The following is a 21,330-nucleotide window of genomic DNA, read 5'->3' on the forward strand; positions in this document are numbered from 1 at the left end:
AATGCCATTAAAAGTAAAAAAGATTATAAGAATGCCATAGCCATACCATACATCAGGGACATTTCGGAGAAAAAATAGATAGAACACTACTTAAATACAATATTAAGACAACCTACAAAATTAAAAAATTTACTTAGCTCTTTCATACTTGCCTACCCAAGTGTTTAAAAAATTCATGTACTTGTAACCTACTGTACATAGGGAAAACAGGATGCACCATCTCAATTAGAAAAGATAAACACAAACACTACATTAAATACCTCCACTATGATAAAACAGGCCTGACAGACCACACATACTCCAAACATGTCACAGAATTGACTGGAAAGGCACCAAGTACCTACACTACATCAAAACACCTGGCTTGAAATAAAATTCAAAGAAGCCTGTGAAATGCTGAAACATCCAAATCTGAAAGAATGTTGGATTAATTATTCCAAGAATACGGAGGACTCATCTTCAACTCGTACAGCATCCAAAACAACCTCAAACAGAAGAAATTCTTAATATGAGAGGACTTTAGAAATTGTTTAATATAATTCTCCCCCCCCCCACCAGAGGTCAGGCTTGGGTAAATGATCAACAAACATTTAGATTCATCTTACTTTTGTACAGTGTAGTGTTATGTAGCTTGTATCCTGTACATATGTATATTTTCCTGACGATGATCTCAGTACAGAGGTCAAAACATCAAATGTTATTTTCCTAATAAGTAAAGTAATTATTCTAACACGCATGTTGTGTATTCATAAATTCTTCACTATGAATGCTGACTAATGTGTAACCTTAAAATAAATAAATATGGAAATACACAATAACTAATGCTAGTATAGTTGCGAGACAGTCAAACAAAATTTGTAAAGAATAAGAGACAAATTAACCAAAACACTAAACTAATATGCAAGACAGTGTTCATATGCAAACCAGTTTTAACTTATGAGTTATAAACGATAATAGATATATCATATTTATAACATAATATGCTGCTTTTTCTGTTTGCGCATGGTTTTAAATATACGTTTATTTCTCTCCTACTTTTTCTGCATTTTTGAATAATCTATCTTACTTGTTTTCAAGAGATGATTATTATTATTATTACATGATACCTCCAGGGAGTCCAAAGACTCATTGAAGGAGGGCACCTACTCTATAATTCTCTGTCGCAACTACCGTCATCATCATCTACCACCTACCACCACTAGATTTTCACCGATGCTCACGGCTGGATTCAAACCCACAGCCTTTTGGCTGCAGAGCGGATACACTAACCACTCGGCCAACCAGGCTGGCAATTTCTAAAAAGAGGAAGGATTATTTCTAACAAGCTCTTTGGTTTCTTCTAAGTTTTGCCATTTTAAGGTTTACTATGTTTCTAAGTGCTCATATTTTTACTGATTTTATTTTCCTTCTTCTTTTTCAAGTATTTCTTTTATGCTTTTTTTTTTTGTTTTATTTAATAATTATCAATCCTTCATCAAAATGTCTCTTCAGGCCATAATGGTTATACATATATCCCTGATACTGTTACATCTATCTACGCAAGTCTTCCTACACAAAACATGTGCTTACTCGAAATCAAAGAGCGAATTCTGTGACTTATCAGAGGCATGTAAACCGTATATATATAAGTTTTTTTTACCTTGGGTATAATATATGTTAAAGATACCAAGCTATTTTTAAACCTGGTTTTACTCCATTTCCCAAGAAGCAAACAGACAAATAAGTCAAGTTTGTGCCTGCACGTAGTGCAAGTCTAACTGACCCAAAAGGTAGTACAAGTCTAGGCAACTCATGGTAAAGGTGGAATAAGCCCTGATCACTACTCTTAATATTTACCCTTAATGCAAAGCCCATCTCCTTGAGGAGATGAATGATGCTATGTATTAAAGGCAAGGGGCCACTACCCAGACCGGTTTCGAACTTTACTGAGGTCTCATCAGTGGGAGCCAGGCTTAGAAATACCAAGGTTAAGTAATACAGAGCTTATAAATATTTTACAAAAACAAGTTACCAAAAGGTGCTTTGAGCTTATTAAATAAAAATCTCAGGATGAGATTTTACTTTAACATATATTATACCCAAGGTAAAAAAACTTTCTACATCTATCTCTCATCCTGAGATTTTTATTTAATAAGGTCAAAGCACCTTTTGGTAAATTGTTTTGGTAAAATACTTATAAGCTCTGTATTACTTAACCTTGGTATTTCTAAGCCTGGCTCCCACTGATGAGACCTCAATAAAGGTGGAAACTGGTCTAGGTAGTGGCCTCTTGCCTTTAATACATAGCATCATACATCTCCTCAAGGAGATGGGCTTTGCATTAAGGGTAAATATTAAGAATAGTGATCAGAGCTTATTCCACCTTTACCACGAGTTGCCTAGACTTGCACTACCTTGTAGGTCAGTTAGACTCACACTACATGCAGGCGCAAACTTGACTTATTTGTCTGTTTGCTTACTTGGGAAATGGAGTAAAACCAGGTTTAAAAATAGCTTGGTATCTTTAACATATTTTAATTTAACACACACACATGTGTGTGTGTGTGTGTGTGTGTGTGTGTGTGTGTGTGTGTGTGTTATGGTTAAAGTAATAAATCCGGTTATTATTAATAATTACCGTTTAAAATGAATAATTTATGAGAATTAATCACTTTAACCGGTTAAGTGAATAATTCCTAGAGGAGTCTGGTAAATGTAATAAAAACTTGTTTACAGGTTTTATATATAGGTTTTCATTCTCAATAGAAATTATAACAGCTTAGGCTAGGTTAGTTTATAATGAAAAAAGTAAGGAAAGTACTTCTTTTGCACTCAATGAAATCAGAAATCATTATAAACTAAACGAACCTTTATTGGTTAGATTAGTTTATAAAAAAAAGTAAGGAAAGTACTTCTTTTGCACTCAATGAAATCAGAAATCATTATAAACTAACCTAATCAATAAAGGTTAGGTTAGGTTAGTTTATAATGATTTTTGATTTCATTGAGTGCAAAAGAAGTACTTTCCTTACTTTTTTCATTATAAATTACCCTAAACCTAAACTAACCTAAGCTTTTATAATTTCTATCGAGAATGTTTTTATTACATTTACTGGACTCCTCTAGGAATTATTCGCTTTAACCAGTTAAAGTGATTAATTCTCATAAATTATTCACTTTAACCAGTAATTATTAATAATGACTGGATTTATTACTTAACTGTAACATATATATATTTACTAAAATAAAGAGCCAGAAGGCTTCAGTTCAGTGATGCAAAATTATATAAATCAAGTGGATATTAAATCTAGCATTATTTCAAAGCTGAATTTGGCTTTGAAATAGAGCTGGATTTAATATCCATTTGATTTATATAATTTTGCATCAACGAACCGAAGCCTTTTGGCTCTTTATTTTAGTAAATACTTTACGCACTGACAGAGTTTGCTTACGAAAAATATACCTCTCCAACACTTTGAGTTCCTTAGTACTGAAAGAGAGCGTTTTTGCTCTCTTAAGGTTTCTGCAGAGGACCAACCAGTTTGAAACAGCTGTCAGGCCAGTGAAACCTTATCAAAATGGGTCAATAAAAGGCAAATATATGAACACTTGGGCAAGCAATCATGTTTTCTATAAGGTCCGTGCTAGGGCAACTCACAAATGCTGCAAGTGTATTCTCATAAGCTCTCTGGTCAAATTTCGCATGAAACTTGCACAGTTTCTACATTCGGCTTTGAAATAATGCTGGATTTAATATCCACTTGATATATATATATTTTTCCCACGCACAAAAGTAGAAGAGTCAATAGCAAGCAGATGCTGTGTGAGGGCAGGGTCAGGAAGAATAGCGTAATCTGTTGATATTCTTCTTGAACTGTTGAAGATTGTACTGTTTGGAAATTCTTCATGAGGGAGACTGTTTCAGAGAATTGATATGGAAGGAATGAAAGATAACTGGGAGCAGCAGGTTCGGCAAGTATCTAGTTTGACTGCAAAAGGATGCTGAGCAGCTGTAACACGAGTTCCTGTAGATCTGGCAGAAATAGAAGGCATAATAGATGCTAGTACTGCTGATCAGTGGCCATGGAAATATTTGTAAAAGAGACACAATGCAGAAACTTATCTTCTATTGGAAAGTGGCTGACTGCTCTTTTCTGAACAGCATCAATTGAAGGATAATGATTGTCAATGTCATTCACTTCGGGTTGAAAAGCTTAAGTACTATTTATCACACTGATGGTACTTAACTGAGGAAATTGATGAGGTTAGGGACTTGGGATTAATGGTGGACAGAGAAATGAAGTTCAGAAGGCATATTGCAAAAGTTGGTAAAATAACTCAAAGGATTATTTGGATGCTGAAAACTATGCTAACAAGTAAAGGTAGGTAGATTATTATCTCTCATTATAAGGCTATGATTTGGACACATCTTGACTACTGTGCACACAGATTTGGTCACCTGGGTTTCTTGGGGGATCAGGAGGTGGTAGAGAGGATTCAAAGATGAGTTGAGTGATCATGCTAGTGACAGGTCTATGGAATGCTCCCTATGAGGATTGGTTTAAGGTGTGTGGGTTGCAAAGTTCAGTAGGAGGAAAAGAGGGACCATGATAGAAACTTTTAAGATATTAAAGGGATTTTATAAAATTGATACAGTGGGTCATATGGGTCTCCCATAAGTCTTCAGACTCCATGGAGATTCCTGTATATTGATAATATTTAGTGCCATGAGTGGGTTAAGGGTAAAATAATCTAGGAATACTGCTGTAGAGACAAAACAAGAAACCTTTTTAAGCTGCACTTAAAAAATAAATAAAATAATTATAATAAAATAAAACAAATCGATACATGAAAATGATACTATTGCAAACAATTTTTATACTCCAGAAAAAAACACTAATTCAATTAATCAGAGATAGTAATATTAAACTGAAAAGATGTTCAATATCTTTTATAAAAATATATTCCAATGAAATTCACATAAGCATATTTAATTATCAATATACAGTCCTAAATATCAGTTAATAATCCTTTCTTTTAAGGTTACACGGTGATCAGCATTCATATTTATGAATTTAGGGACACAAAACACACGTGTTGAAAAGATTAATTTACTGATTAATAATAAAATAACAACTTGATGTTTCGACCCCTCTATCGAGGTCATCATCAGAAGGATACATGTGTATAAGAACTGAGGTACATGCTGATGCACTCTATACAGGTAAATTACATCTACATTGTTAACTAATTTTTTTTTTAGCCTGCCCTCTAGTGATAAAAAAAAAATTACCAATAAAAACTACAATAAATTCTGCTAAAGTCCTCATGCACTAGGATTTTTCTGGAATTATACAGTTTATATTGTTATATTATGATTATCTTCTGGATTTGTACAGTACAGATTGCTATTGAATGTTAAGGGAAAAAAAAGAAATAAAATACTTCACCAAGTCTTCTTGTATTGAGATTTTTCTTCGTGGTTGCTATGGAGGCTGCAGATGGGTCCTCCACATTTTTGGAATGGTTAGACCATCATTTTTATTCAGATTCGGATCATGTTTGAGCATTTCACATGCTTCCTTGAATTTCTGCTCAAACCAGGTACCAAGTCCCTAAACCACATCAAAACCTGGTTTGAGCAGAAATTCAAGGAAGCATGTGAAATGCTCAAACATGATCCGAATCTGAATAAAAATGATGGTCTAACCATTCCAAGAATGTGGAGGACCCATCTGCAACCTCCATAGCAACCACAAAGAAAAATCTCAATACAAGAAAACTTGGTGAAGTGTTTTTTTTTTCCCCCTGAACATTCAATAGCAACCTATACTGTACAAATCCAGAAGATAATCATAATATAACAATATAAACTGTATAATTCCAGAAGAACCCTGTGAGGACTTTAGTAGAGTTTATTGTAGTTTTTATTGGTAATTTTTTTTTTTATCATTAGAGGGCAGGCTAAGAAAAAAGATTAGTTAACAATGTAGATGTAATTTACCTATATAGAGTGCAACAGCATGTAGCTTGGTCCTTCTGATGATGACCTCAATACAGGGGTCGAAATGTCAAGTTATTATTTTATTATTAATCAGTAAAATAATTTTTTCAACATGTGTGTTATGTGTCCCTAAATTCATAGATATGAATCGGTTAATAATATTTAAATGATAAAGTTCGTTTGTGAAAAGTTCATCCTTTAAATGCATTCACTAAAGATTAATAATAACACAAGTAAGCTGCTATTTAAGAAATGAATTATATACTAACTTGTATATCGGAAGCATTATTGGTAAAGGATAAGATAGATGTGGTGCTATTTTCAGAAGATTAGATCGTTCATGAAGAGCTTCTTGTACCATATGATACTATACAAAAGAAAATTAAATACAGAAAATCATGAAAATATATAAACACGTTATTGTTAACACACTGTCACATAATCAACAGAGGTAGTAAGGAAAATCTCACCCAAACTACAAGAAATTCATGATATTGCATCTCAAATTACATTGACAACACTAACTAGTCATCCATTCTCTCAGTCATTATTTTCCACGTAAAAAATATTACTCACTGTCACTTGTTCATTGTACTCTTAATCAACTTCCAGTAATGATTTACTGTACTTACCCTAATCTACATATAATCCTTCTGTATCAATCTAGTAAACCATCAACTATTTGAGTACACTGCTTGAAAAGAAGTCGACAGACCCCCCCCCCTCCATGGACAGGGTGCAACATGCCAAGTAACAATTCACATTTTTGTAGCTGGTATAAATTGGGGGAATACAATGCTATGTCTAGGTGAAACAGCCATGAGAAGAGAACTGATGGAGTTTGAAAGAGATATTGTGATAGGATACCATGTTGCAGGCCTATCTGTTCAACAAATTGGGCAATTCTAGGTCAATCAGTGATACCATATTATGACTCCCTGTGCTTCCATCTCAGTGATACCATTACTGAGATGGAAGCACAGGGAATCAACTGAAAGTGCTATCCACAGTGGATGACCCACCACACTCACTGAATGTCACTGTAGGCAGCTATGAACGATAATATGTAAAAACTGCCATTCATCATAAAATTGAGGTGATTCAACTCGTTGAATGTGGAGTTCCATGCATTGACTAGAACACGAATCTGCATAAAAACATTCAGAGCCGAGGCTCACAACATAAATTTCCATAGTAGGACTGCAATATGCAAGCCTCATATTACCTGAACCAACATGCAGCACAGTTTTCAGTGGTTCAAAGAGTGTACAGTGGGACATGGAAGCTTGGAAAGCTGTGTTCTGCAGCAATGAATCATACTACACTCTTTTCCGAGTAGATGGTGGGTGTGGCAGATGCTCAGTGAACATCTCTTACCAGTAAACTCCAGCTATGAAATTCAGACATGGTATGGTCCTGTTTTTTTTTTTTTGTTGTTGTTGTTTAGCCTCGAACCTCTGTTTATGGTACCACGAGCACTGAACTCAGAGAGGTATCTGAACATTCTGGACAATACAATGCTTCCTATTTTGTGGCATTTCTATGGAACTGACCATTGTCTCTTTCAGCAAGCCAATGTTCCATATAAGGCTGCTGCTGCAACTACGTGGCTTGTGAACATGAATATCACTACACTTGACTGGCCTCCACAGAGCCTTGATCTGAACACTATTGAACCTTTGGGATGAACTGGAGCGCTTGGCGGGGTCAAGGGATACCCCCCCCCTCACAACAATCCAAGACCTCATTACATGCCTATAGGAAAAATGGTCAAAAATTCCCATTGACCACTATCATATGCTTGTGGAAAGTATGCCCCACAGGATTGTTGCAGTCATTGCAGTGAAAGGAGGTCCTACATTTTATTAAAGTGGGCACCATGCTGTTTGTTCCTTAAACTATTGTGTGCACTGACTTCTTTCTAAGCAGTGTATATCTCAATGAGATTTTGTTACATGAATATTTGTGTATATTTTCCTATTCATAAATGATGATCAATCTAGTAAAACCTCCCCACCAACTCAACTTAAAAATCTTAAGTACATCACCTCTTCTTTGCCTATTCATTATGATTTGCAATTTATACTTTCTCAATCCTCACTCATAACCAATATTCTTGATATGCCTTAGTTCCTTTTCTCTCTAGCTCTCTTTAAGGTTTCCATACCCAAACAGATATCAGCTGACAAAATTTATACAATGGTCCAGGTTTGGTCAGATCTCGGCACTGCATAATGCTAAAACTCCTTCCTTATTTATATTTGTCAATATCCTTCATAACACAGTAGCAGCAATATGTTATGCAGTCTTCAAACTCTTGTGATTGCCTTTGAACTTCATTCCTCTACTGACTTTTACCTACAGATCCTGAATCTCACAGACCCCTAAAGCAAACTTCCACCAATATAATGAACACCCCAGGACTTCCATACCCACTCAAAAATGCAAAATTCTGCAATTATTAATGTTAAAATGCAACCGTGCATTGAAGATAAAGGTCTATTCAAGTTTTATTGAGGGACTTGACATCAATATAATTCCTTAAACCAATTCTGCATTATCAGCAGTAAAAGGAGTATCTCCTAAAAATCCAGATGAAATGTCACCAACAAATAATTTGAAACATGCTGTCCCAAGAATGGAATCTTGTTCAAGCAGAAATTTTCTTTCCTATGAAGAATAGCAGACACAATTTATGTATCGATAGACAAGTTGTGTGTATTAATAAACGTCGAAACTAGTCTGCATAGTGACTGTTCCCATAATACATAGCAATATGCATGTCTTATGTATTATGGGATACTAAGGCAACGGATGTGAAGTCAGCAACCTCTATATACAAGTACCTGAATCATGAAGATATTTCATGTACAAACTTTGTTTGCTAACACTTGGATAAAGATTAAACAATATAATTTCTTGTCAAGTATAATTTTCTCCACATTCCTTAAAAGGCTACATGGTGGCTGCCTCCCAGTTATCTAGCTTCAACCATTAAGCGATCCCAGACATTTTTTAGTCCGATGTTACTATAGGCCACATGTTAATAATGATGATAAAGAAGAAATGAGTTAGCAAACAAGGGAAGAGTGATCATTATTGTCAAGTTTGATTAAGGTAATATAGATTAGAATGAAGAGATAGCATTTGGGAATAAAGAAAATAAATTTAAGTTCTTGAGATGTAAAGGAGGGCACATAAAAGTAGTGAGTCTTATAGGGAACCATTTCATCAGAGTACATGACTGTGAATAGGGTTAGAGACTTGAAAGAGTGATCATGAGGTAATCATTTGGGTAGTGGCCAGTCATATAAAGATTGCATGAGGAAAGAGTATATGTTGAACTACAAGGCAAGTGATTATGAAATAAGGAGACAGCTTAGAGCTGTAGCATGGAATGAAGAGTCAAGCAGAGAGAGAGAGAGAGAGAGAGAGAAAAAAAAATCGTTGATTGGGTACTGAACAAAAGATAATAGACTCAATGTATGAACATAATTGTATTCTGAAGGTCAAAATGCTAAATCATATAAGTGGAAAATCGACGAATGAAGGAATTAAGCATTAAACCTATAAAAAAAGAAAGTGAGACAACACAAGATGAATAACAGTAATCATTAGTTACTATTACTACGGGCAACTGAAGGGAGTCATTAGACTCATCGAGGGAGGTCCCAAATCATATTCATCACAACTATTCGACATTCTTACAGTATCTATCATACCTTGCCTTAAACTCATTCACTGTCAGAGCATCCACCACAGACTCAGGGAGCGCATTCCACTCATTCACTACTCTAAAAGTAAAGAACCCAGCTCTAACACCTTTACTAACCACACTTTTGCCCAGTTTCCATGGATGTCCCCTAGTCCTCCCACAACCAGCCCTGTTCTCAAAAATATCTTCTGAATTAATTTTATAGGAACCCTTCAGTAATTTGAATGTCTCAATCATATCTCCCCTCCTCTGCCTATCAACCAATATTTGCAACCCACAAATTCTCAACCTGTTCTCATACGGTTCATTCCACAGACCTGCTAACATATTGGTCACTCGCCTCTGGATCCTCTCCACCTCCTCCCTATCAAGAAGAAACCTAGGTGACCAAATCTGAGCACAGTAGTCGAGATGGGGTCTTATCAAAGCTCGATACAGAGGAACAATAACCTGTTTGTTTCTGCTTGTCAACATATTCTTTAGCAACCAAGTGATTTGATGAGCTGATTTGGCCACTTTTGCAATGTGTCCCCTAAATTTCAATTCCTTATCCACCAACACTCCTAAATCTCGTGCCTCATCAATTTCCTGGAGCACGGTTCCACCAATGCAGTAAACTGCCACCAATCTTTCCACCCCAAAATGCATAACCTTACATTTTGCCACATTAAATTGACATCCATTCTCCTTAGCCCAATCATCCTGCAAAATTTTGACGTCATCTGCATTCACTATTGCCCTACCCAACTTCGCATCATCCGCAAACAAATGAACTGTTCCTCTCAGATCCTTTCCTATATCATTTATGAACAAATTAAACAGCAGTGGTCCAAGAACAGATCCTTGTGGCACACCACTAGTCACAGGCCGTCTTGTGGACTCTACTCCTGAGTAAACCACTCTCTGATATCTCTCCGTCAACCACCCTCCTATCCATCTCACCAACCCTATGTCCATTCCCATATGCTGCAATTTACTGATTAGAATTCCATGGTATCCTGTCAAAGGCCTTAGCAAGGTCCAATAGAATCACTGTAAACCCATTACCCTTATCCAGCTCGTGAGCTGGATAAGGGTAATGGGTTTACAGTGCCTTATCATGCCTCAGTAACGTGAGCAAGTTACTGAGGCATGACCTACCCTTCACAAAACCATGCTGTCCCCGATACAGTATCCCATTTTCTTCTATCCAATCTTGTATTTTCCTCTTCACTATTTTCTCTAAGACCTTGATAATGATTCCTATTATGCTAATTGGCCGGTAATTTTCAACAGCAGCCTTGGAACCACCTTTGTGCAGTGGAACTATTTTCTCCTCTTTCCACCCCCTCGGGACTGACCCAGTCTTGAGGCTCAAATTAAACAAAATGGTCAAGGGCACTGACAATTCTTTGGCCGCTTCACGTACGACACGAGCTGGTACACCATCCAATCCCACAGATGTATTGACATTGAGGTTCTGTAATAGACTAGTTACCTCTACTTCATTCATCACAATTCCAGTATAAGCTGTTGTTCTTCCATTCCTGCAAAGTCACCACCTGGATGATATACTCTTGCAAAGTGCTCGCTCAGTAATTCCATAATATCGACTGATTCGGTTACCTCCCTACCCTCAGCATTTTTTAAGATCATTCTACTATGAGCATTTTTTCTTTTACTTGCAACATATTGAAAAAACTGTTTGGAATTCTCTTTAGCCTGCGTGGCCAATTTCCTTTTGTAATCTGCTTTTGCTTTTCTTACCATCCTTGTTACCATCCTGGTCTGAGCTTTATACTGTTCCTGCACCTGATGGCCACCCTTCTCCTTAAATTCCCTCCACAATTGTTTCTTTTTTTGCAGCTCAAGCTTAATAGTGTTATTCATCCATTTAACCCCTACTTGATTTATTATTCGGACTCTTGGTATACAGTCAACCATTGCCTCCTGCAAGCAGTTCTTAACCACCTCCCATGCACTATCAACATCCAGCCCTTGCAGTTTTACATGCCATGGCATTGAGCCAAGCACACACCTAAGCTTATCATACTTACCAGCCCAGTAATTCCACGTGTACCCTGTTTTAATTGTAAATTCGACTCCTTTAGCCACCTCCCAAGTCATGACCTTATGGTCACTCTCACCAATTGGTGGCAACATGGTCATGTTAGTGACAGCCACATTCTCAGTTGCAATTACTAGGTCCAGCACTCTCTGCCCCCTGGTGTTTTCCAATACATGTTGCCGTAGATAGTTGTCCCTTAATAACCGCATAAAATCCAATTCCTTCCTCCAATGTGCCCTCTCCTCTTTCGAGTCAATGTTACCATAATTGAAATCACCCATAATAATTACCCTCCTTCCACTCATTTCTTCTAGTTGCTTATGCATACTATCCCCACCATCCTCTCAATCACCCGGTCTACAGCAGCACCCAATTGTATATTTTGTTCTGCTAGATTCTATCTCACACCAAACAACCTCAAATGTGCTTTTTTCCCCATCCTGCAGTTCAACTTCTATACTCCTCGGCTGAAGCTCATCAGCTATCATCAATAACACTCCTCCCCCTTTTTATTCACCCTGTCACTCCTGAACACGCTATACCCGTCGCATTCAATCCCACTAGCTTTATCATCTTCTGTCAGCCATGTTTCACTAATACCGACAACCTGTGGCCTGGAAGTGCCAACCGTGGCCAAAAACTCTTCCTTCTTGTTCCTAATGCTCCTGGCATTAGTGTACATGAATCGCAGAAGCCCATTTGTCCCATCCCTACTTTGATGCCTTATACTAACTATCCCATTCTGATTTGTTGCCCGTCGTACTCGCTCGGGCATAATATACTCATTCATACACTTAACTTCCCCCCCTAAAGTCTGCATATCTACACCCCCCCCCCATCTTAATAAATCTAGTTTCCCTGAGTCTGTACATTCTCTTCCACATCATTCATCAACACTCTTTCAAGTCTACGTACACCAACTCCATTCAAATGTAACCCATCGATCTTATATAAGTCGTTTCGCCCATCGAACTCATTCCACACATCCACAAATTCCGCACCACTCTCCATGCATAACCCATGCATAAAGTCATTGGCAATTATGGCCCTCCTTCTAAACACTTCGCTGTCATACCGCAGTAAGATACTCACCATCCTAACTCTCTCACTCTTCACTTTTGCTACCTCAAACAACTCCCTCACATCCTCTATCATTTCCATTTTGTCCTCTTTCAAATCATTCGTTACTGCCACGATTATCGTCTCTTTCAACCTCTGTTTTTGCAGTCGAATAGATTCGCTGACGTCCTTTATGTTCGCACCTGGATGGTATGACTTCGTTAAACTCTCAATTATTACGCCTCTTAATAGCGAATCCCCATACAGCACTCGCTCCTTCATTTTATTGACGTTTCCGAACATTCTATTATTTGCCGTCACAGACTTCTGCCGGTTATTTGTCGGTACGTTCAACACACATTTTTCCATACGCTCCAGTTGTCTTTTAGCTCTGTGTATCGCACCATTCAAACGGGCAATTTCGCTACTCGCATTTATCTCACCATTTTCATTATCGATCAAATCATCCATTCTTTCTGTGTTTCTACTTTCATTTACACTTTCAGCGATGCTCTCACACCTATCTGGCACTACCACGCAATTCTCTAGCACACTGCCATTTTCTACATGCTGACTATCGTTAACGATATCACTATCGACACATGAAACACGCTTGAAGTCCTCATTCTCTTTACACTTTCTACACATATTAACTCCACTATCACTTTCTAACCAGACTCTCACCGCTCTTCGCAAGGCATACATGTCACAGAAAGCACATTGCATAAATTCGTTTACATCGAAACTCTTAAACAAACATGCCGACCTGGCCGCCATTTTTTTCTTTATCGGTGCCATGTGTACGCTATCGTTTCTTAAAAATAATAATTAAAATAACAGAAAACATGCAAAAATTGCACAGACACACCAAGAAACAAAAAGCAAACAATACTACTTAAAATTCCAGTAAAATATCTAATGTTAACACAAAATACTACTAATCTTTTCAGGAGCTCTCGACAAGCCGACAATCTAATCAGTGCAACACCAAGCGACTATCAAGTTGATAGTCGACTATTAGTTGCATGAAGAGTATAAAAGGCAGGCCAGAAAGGTAACTCTAGCTGGTAAGGATAGCAAGAGTGCAACATGAGCAGAAATTAATAACCAATTATAAATATGGAGGACACTCACATAAAAACATTTATTTCTAGAAGTGCCATTATGTTTCATAGGCATCTTCAGCACAGAATTAGAGAACGGCAATGAAACAATAACAGAAAATTTAAAAAAGGGGCACTTTACTAGCTAATGTAAAACAGCTTAAAACAGTCAATTATTTCCTAACTTTTTTTAATGAAGAACCCATCCACAAGAAGTTCATCGACCTATAGTACTAGTACTGTGGATAGGCAATAAGACATCTGTTCATTTGATAGGAAAAGTTGTGGACTGTATTTTATGGAAAATACGTGTAGTGAGAGACTATTCCAGAGAGCAGCAGTGGAAGGGATGAACAAAGAGAAATAGAAATTTATTCTGTGGGTTAATAAATAAATAAAATTATATATACTTTTATTAATTATATATATATATATATATATATATAATTTTAGTAATTTATTTTATTTTTTAGTTGGTCCAAACCCAATTTAGAACTTTGGTGATGTACCCAAGTAATGATTTTCATGCATCTTCTTTTTTTTTTTTTTTTTCCTTCTATGTAGTATGCATCCAATTATCATTATTATGATTCGGACCTCTATGGATCAAAAGACTCATTGTGGGAGATCCTTCCTAGGAAACACAAAGTCTATACTCCTCATCGCGGAGGTCCCTCCTAAGAAACAGTCTATCATACCACTCCATAAACTCATTGACCGCTCTCTCCACTCTACCAGGCAACGAATTCCACGGTTCAACCACCCTCCATGCAAAAAACCACTCCTCACCCTCTTGCACACAGCTTCCTTTTGTAACTTACAGGGATGACCCCTTGTCATCACTCCTTCCTGCTGTTCAACCTAGCAAAAGAACTCCCCTTTTTTTGTTTAAAAGTCTCAATCATATCACCTCTCATACTTCTATCTACCAAACTCTGCAGCCCACATTCCCTCAACCAATCCTCATAACTAACATTGTAAAGTCCCAACACCATCTTTGTTATCCACCTTTCCACAGTGAAAATGGTACCCTTTCCACAGTTAATTTATCTGTTTCAAATCCTCTGGACCAGATCTGAGAACAATAGTCTAAGTGTAGTCTAATCAGAGTCTTATACAACAGAATGATAACGTTTTATCTCTAAAAGTCAGTGTCCTCGTTATTGCAGTAATCCTCTGCGTTACCTTCATTACCTTTGCAATATGTCCTATAAATTTCAGGTTTCTATCAATCATCAAACCCAGATCTCTTGTCTCATCTACTTCCTGCAGTTTAACTCCTCCCATAGTGTATGCAGCATCCCATCGATGTGTCCGAAACCTCAAGACCTTACATTTTGCTACATTAAACTGAGACCTCCATTCATTTGCCCATCTACCTAAGTTATTCAAATCCTCTTGCAGGGCTACCACATCTGCACTATTACTAATAACCCTTCCCAGCTTCACATCATTCGCAAACAACTGAATATCCCCCTTGCAATCCACTGACAATGTCATTGATATAAAGGTTAAACAATATAGGTCCTAGTACTGAGCCCTGTGGGACCCTACTTATAACTCTCTGCCTCCTTGAAACTGCTCCACCATACACAACTTTATACCTATCAGACAGCCAATCCTGAATCCACTTGACCAATCTGACATCCAGACCCATGTGCTGCAACTTGAATATCAGCTTATCATGTGTCACCCTGTCAAATGCCTTTGCTAAGTCTAGGAATATGGCAGTATATACCTTTACCTCATCTAAAGCTCTTGTAACTTTATCATAAAAGGCTAGCATATTGCTAAAACAAGAGAGCCCCCTTCACAAATCCATGTTGACTCTCACTGATAACATTACCCTCATCTGCCCAATGCTGTATATGGTCCTTCACTACTTTCTCCAAGATCTCATCATCATCATCAAATTCCTGCCATGTACCCTCAAGGGGTGTACAGGATATGACAGTACTACATGAAAAATTTACATCATTACTAACTTCCTATCTACAATTTTCCTCCAAATCAGTCTGTTACTTGTCAAGACTACAACATTATCAGATATTATATTTCTATCGTCTAACGCACTTTGTACCGTATCAATCCACCTATATCTTGGTCTTCCTCTGGGTCGTTTTCCTGCCAACCTGGCAGAGAACACTTGTTTTGCTAATCTTTCCTCTCCAATTCTATTTAAGTGACCATACCACCTGAGATTAGCTCTGCTAATGCATTCCTGGATGCTGACAATGTCAAGTTCTTTCCTAATATCCTCATTTTTAATATGATATTGCCATTGATGCCATCTGTTCACGCCTCTAATCTTTCTCAGGACTCTCATATCTGCTGTCTCTAATCTTTGGTCAAGTGTTTTACTCCTGACCCAGCTCTCAGATCAATAAGTTAAAACTGGTTTGAACACTGTCTTGTATACAGCTAATTTAGTGTTCCGACTAATTTCTCTCTTATTCCATATGAATTTATTCAATTGACTTCCCACCATACCAGCTTTGCTGATTCTGCTGTCTATTTCTATATTTAATTTACCATCTTCAGTAAAAATCATGCCTAAGTAACTGAAATGTTTTACTTGTTCCACAGGTTCTCCATTCACAACACTGTTGACATTTTCAATGATTCTGCCTATTTTCATTGTCTTTGTCTTTTTATTGCTGACCTTCATACCATATCTATTACAACAGCTATTCAATTTAGTCATAGAATCATGCAGACTTTTAGCGGATTTATTTAGATGTATGACATCATCCGCATAAAGCAAAGAGCTGACATTAACATCTCCAATTTTGATATCAGGTTTAATACTTCCTTCATAATGTGATCCATATAGATAATGAATAACAGAGGGGATAATGTACATCCTTCTCTCACACCAGATTTAATATTAAACCATCTTCCTGTACTTCCTTCAATTCTAACTGCTGACTTACAACTCAAATAAAGACTAAGTATTGCTTGATATAATGCCCCATTGACACCATATAACTGCAGCGTATTGAATAGCTTCTCTCTTGGCACCTTGTCATATGCCTTTTCCAAATCGACAAAACTTAAATACAGATCTTTGTTATATTCCCATGCTTTCTCGACTATTTGTCGTAAAGTGAAGATCTGATCCTAACAGCCTCTATTTGGCCTGAATCCAGCATGTTCTTCACCAAGCTTTTCTTCCACAATTCTTCTCAACCGTTTCTCAAGTATACTTGCATAGATCTTGCCAGGAACACTCAGTAGGGAAATACCTCTGTAATTCTTACTTTCAGTTTTATTTCCCTTTTTTTATATCGGTACTATGAGAGCTCTACTCCAATCATCGGGAATTCGTCCCTCAGTCCAGGCTTTCTGAACTATGCAGTGCAGCCACTGTAAAACTTTTATACCACCATATTTCAGCATTTCTGGTCGGATATCATCTACTCCTGCTGTTTTCCACATTTCAAGCCTTTGATGGCTTTTTCTACTTCAAGTATGGATATGTATTCCTGACTGCATGCCTGGTCAGTGTTTTTTATCACTGTGCTGTCATTACTGCTTGTTTCATTTAGCAGTTTTTCAAAGTAATTACTCCATACTTCAAGGATATCTTTTTCTCCATTCCTAAGCTTCTTCAACAACCTCCAGAATATTTTGCCACCTTCTTGGTATTTATTTTCTATATTCTTGCCAAAGTCCTCCCATGACTTTTGTTTAGCTAGTTTTACACACTGTTTAGCTTTCTTACATTTGTCTCTGTATTCTGTAAGAGTAAAAGCTGACTTATTTGCCAGGAACTTTTGATATGCTTTCTTCTTTTCCTTCACTGCCTCTTTAACTTCTTGTGTCCACCAGGGAGTTCTGATTTTTTTATCCTTGCACACAACCTCACCACATGCTTCTCTGGCAGAATCAATCAATGTTTTCTTCAGAGTTTGCCACTGAATCTCCAAGGTTTGATTCCTGTTCTCAAACTCTTTCATTTTCTTTTCAATAATCTTTCTGTACTTTAGTCTGCAGTTCACATCTGAGAGCTGCTCAACTTTTATTCGCTTTAAAACTTTCTTACATGTTATTCTTTTCAATATGAAATTCAATTTTATCCTGCTCAAGACTAAATAGTGATCGCTTCCAATTTCAAATCCTCTGTACACTCTGGTGTCCTGCACCAGGGAGAAAACATCACTATCAACAATAACATAGTCAATGAGACTTTTCTTATTCCTAGCCTCTTCTCTCCATGTGAATTTGTGCACATTTCGATGTTGGAACATGGTATTAGTAATAACCAGTCCATGTCCTGAGCAGAAATCCAACAGATATTTGCCATTATTATTAGCTTTGCTCTTTTCTCCAAATTTTCCCAAAATATTTCTGTATGTCTCACAATCATTTCCTACTCTGCTATTTAGATCCCCAACAAGAACCAACTTTTCTTTTTCATTGTGTCAGTTGCTTTTTCTAAAGCGTCAAAAAATTCCTCCACTTCTACCTTAGTAGAACCTTATGTGGGACCATAGGCACAAATAAGTCTCATTGTCCAGTTCCCCATTCCCATATTTGCCCACATTACTCTACTTGAGACTGACTGCCATTCAAGAAGATTAGCCTCTTATTTTGTGTTGAATACTATGGCTACTCCTTCTTTTCCTTGATTGTCATTGCCTGAATATAACATTTTGTATTTATTGCTCAAAAAGATCTCACCAGTTTTGGTCTTTTTTGTTTCAGTCACCCCTATTATGTCGATCTGTTACATATCTAATTCCTCAGCTAGCTCCATTTCTTTGCCATTCAGGCTTCTTACGTTGATAGTACCGATCTTTACCTCTGGTGATGTTGAGTTGGGGTTTGTTTTCAGATTTGTTCCAGTAGCTGACTTTTCGCTGTTCGCCCTGGTTCCCTGGCGAAAACAACGGGGGCCTTGTTTAACCAGGCAACGCCCCAGCCGGCATGAAATTTTGTCATGTTGTACCATCATTTTTTATTTTGGTTTAACCAATAAGAATACAATTTGGTCGGCTCAATCCCAAATTGCCAGCCCATCCTCGTTCATTCAGTATCAAAGTAGATACCCAACAGGGTGCACCACGAGAAAGTGAGGATTGGACATTAGGTCAGAAGCCCTGGTCGGTTCTCTGCATTCCTTTAAAGGCTATGTGGAGGTCTCCTCTCAGTTATACAGCTTTGACCCTTAAGCACCCCTCTCCAAGCTCTTACTAATAAAATTCAGTATGTAGAACACACTCTCCTCCTGCACCTCCAAACCTGCTCTGTCCCTCTAGTATTCAAATTGAGTCCTTCAGGATGAAATACTCCAATAAAGTGTTCATTGAACAATTCCACTATGTCCTCTGCATCAGTCACTCTATTCCCATTTTTATCCCACAATGTCATTCTTCCACAGTCATTTCTCCTCCTACTGCCACATAGCTAAAAAATTCCCTAGGAATTTCTTTGGATCTAAGTTCCAATCTTTTCTCATGTTCCAGTTTCACCTTCCTTACCATACTAGTCACTCTTTGGCTTGTGTCTTATATTCTTCATGCATCTTCCCTTCACCTGTCTCCCTATATCTCTTCCATAGCCTCTTTTTCACATGCAATTCCTGCTTAATATTGTTTATCATCCAGTTTACTCCAAATTGTGTCCTCTTCTTCACTAATGGAATACAGCTTACCATTGGTGCTAAGAAATATTCTTCCCACGCACTAATGATATCCCGGCCTTCCAATTCCTCCCTCCAGAAAACTTCCCCAAGTTGACTTCTGAGACTATTACAATCACCTGCCTTATAATTACACATACGTTCCTGTCTCTTTGATACTCCTGCATGTCTATTCATTTTCCAAGTCAAAACCATATGGTCACTCTCTCCAACTGGTGGGAAAGATGTCATCTCAGTTATTATCAACTCTTCTGATGCTATAACCAAATTCAAAACTCTTGAACCTCTTGTTCCATCTATTACATGTTGCCTAAGACTTTTGTCCCTCAAGAATTTTAGAAATTCCATTCCCTTATTGCTACATGCATCTTCCTCTCCCCAATTTATACTACTGTAGTTAAAATCTCCTATAACAATCATTTTTCTTGTGCTTGCGAAACTCAACTGTCTAAACATTTCCTGGTCCCCACCCTCTGTGCTCCTGGATCTGTAGCAACACCCCACTAAATATCCTGTTTTGCCAACCTCTACCTCACGCTATATGCTTTCAAAATCATTAGTGTCACTGCCTTCCAAAGTCTCCACTTTTTAGAGGACATAGGTCATCACTTATCATAAGCCGTACTCCACCAGCATGCTTTCCCTTCCTATCCTGTGAAAAAATGCTGTACCCAGCGACTTCTATTCCTGTTATTATATCCTCTTCTGTGATCCCAATAATCTTTGGCCAGGCTGATGCTATCAGTGCCACCAATTCCTCTCTAATTGGTGGCACTGATACTCTCTCCAATGCCAGGAGTATTCCGAATACTCCTGGCATTGGTATAAAGCAGGGGTGTCCAACCTTTTAGCTTCCCTGGGCCACATTGGAAGAAGACCAGTTGTTCTGGGCCACACATAAAATATACTAACACTAACGATAGCTGATGAGCAAAAAAAAAGTAGAATATATAGTTAACATATTTAAATAATTTAAACTTCATTAATTCATGAATTTTTTATTATAAAATTAAAAGATAAGACAGCAACATGAAATTAGTGAGATGTTTGACATTGTTTTTGAGACATTAATGCTTCAATATTTGGTTCGATGGAAGTAGTTGCAATTCTCAGTGAGTTCTTAAGGTGCTCATCAGATATTTTGGTTCTAGTTTTATTCTTCGTGTGCTTCATCCTTGAAAATAGCTGTTCACAAATGTCAGTGCTTCCAAATAGCGATGACATGAATAAGGCACAATTGTGAAGTGAGGGATATTTTTCTCTGGGAAGATATATCTTATAGAAGTCCAGTAAAGAGACATGATCACATTTTTATATAAGTTGAATATCAGATTGAAGCTCTATGCATTGCATTTGAAAATTGGCAGGTAATATGTTTATGTCGACTGAAAATGGAGTCGCAAATATACCAAAAGATTGATGATTTTTCTGGAAATATTGAAACCTGTTCTCAAATTCCTCAATCAAATCGAAAAGCAAGGCTGCATATTTTTCGTTGTTCACAGGACCGTGTTTAGCCAACATGTCGAAATGCATAAATTGTTTGCCTTAATTTGAGATTGCCATAGTTTCAGTTAGAATGCTGTTATAGTTTGAAACAGTTGGTTTTCACCTTGAAGGCATATGTTTAACTCATTTAAATGAGTGGTCAAATCTACTAAAAATGCCAAATCTGTGAGCCAGTTTTCATCGTCAAGTTCTGGCACAAATTTTGTTTTTGATTCCATAAACGACTTGATTTCATTTCGCAAATCATAAAATCTTTTCAAAATTTTACCT

The 21,330-nt window shown here is 37.3% G+C and overlaps 1 protein-coding gene across 1 annotated transcript in view; it reads right to left on the reverse strand.

Moving 5' to 3' along the window:
• The window catches only part of Gpo1 (glycerophosphate oxidase 1), a 550,013-nt gene that overhangs the window by 454,614 nt on the left and 74,069 nt on the right, over positions 1-21,330 (reverse strand). Inside the window, exon 5 of the mRNA XM_090414113.1 lies at positions 6,253-6,350. Within this exon, the coding sequence (XP_090270239.1) occupies positions 6,253-6,350 (98 nt within the window). The remainder of the gene's footprint in view (positions 1-6,252; positions 6,351-21,330) is intronic.

Source organism: Typopeltis vanoorti, chromosome 2 (genome assembly GCF_054136105.1).
Source record: "Typopeltis vanoorti isolate ZY-2024b chromosome 2, IOZ_Tvanoo_1.0, whole genome shotgun sequence".
Classification (NCBI taxonomy): Eukaryota; Metazoa; Arthropoda; class Arachnida; order Uropygi; family Thelyphonidae; genus Typopeltis; species Typopeltis vanoorti.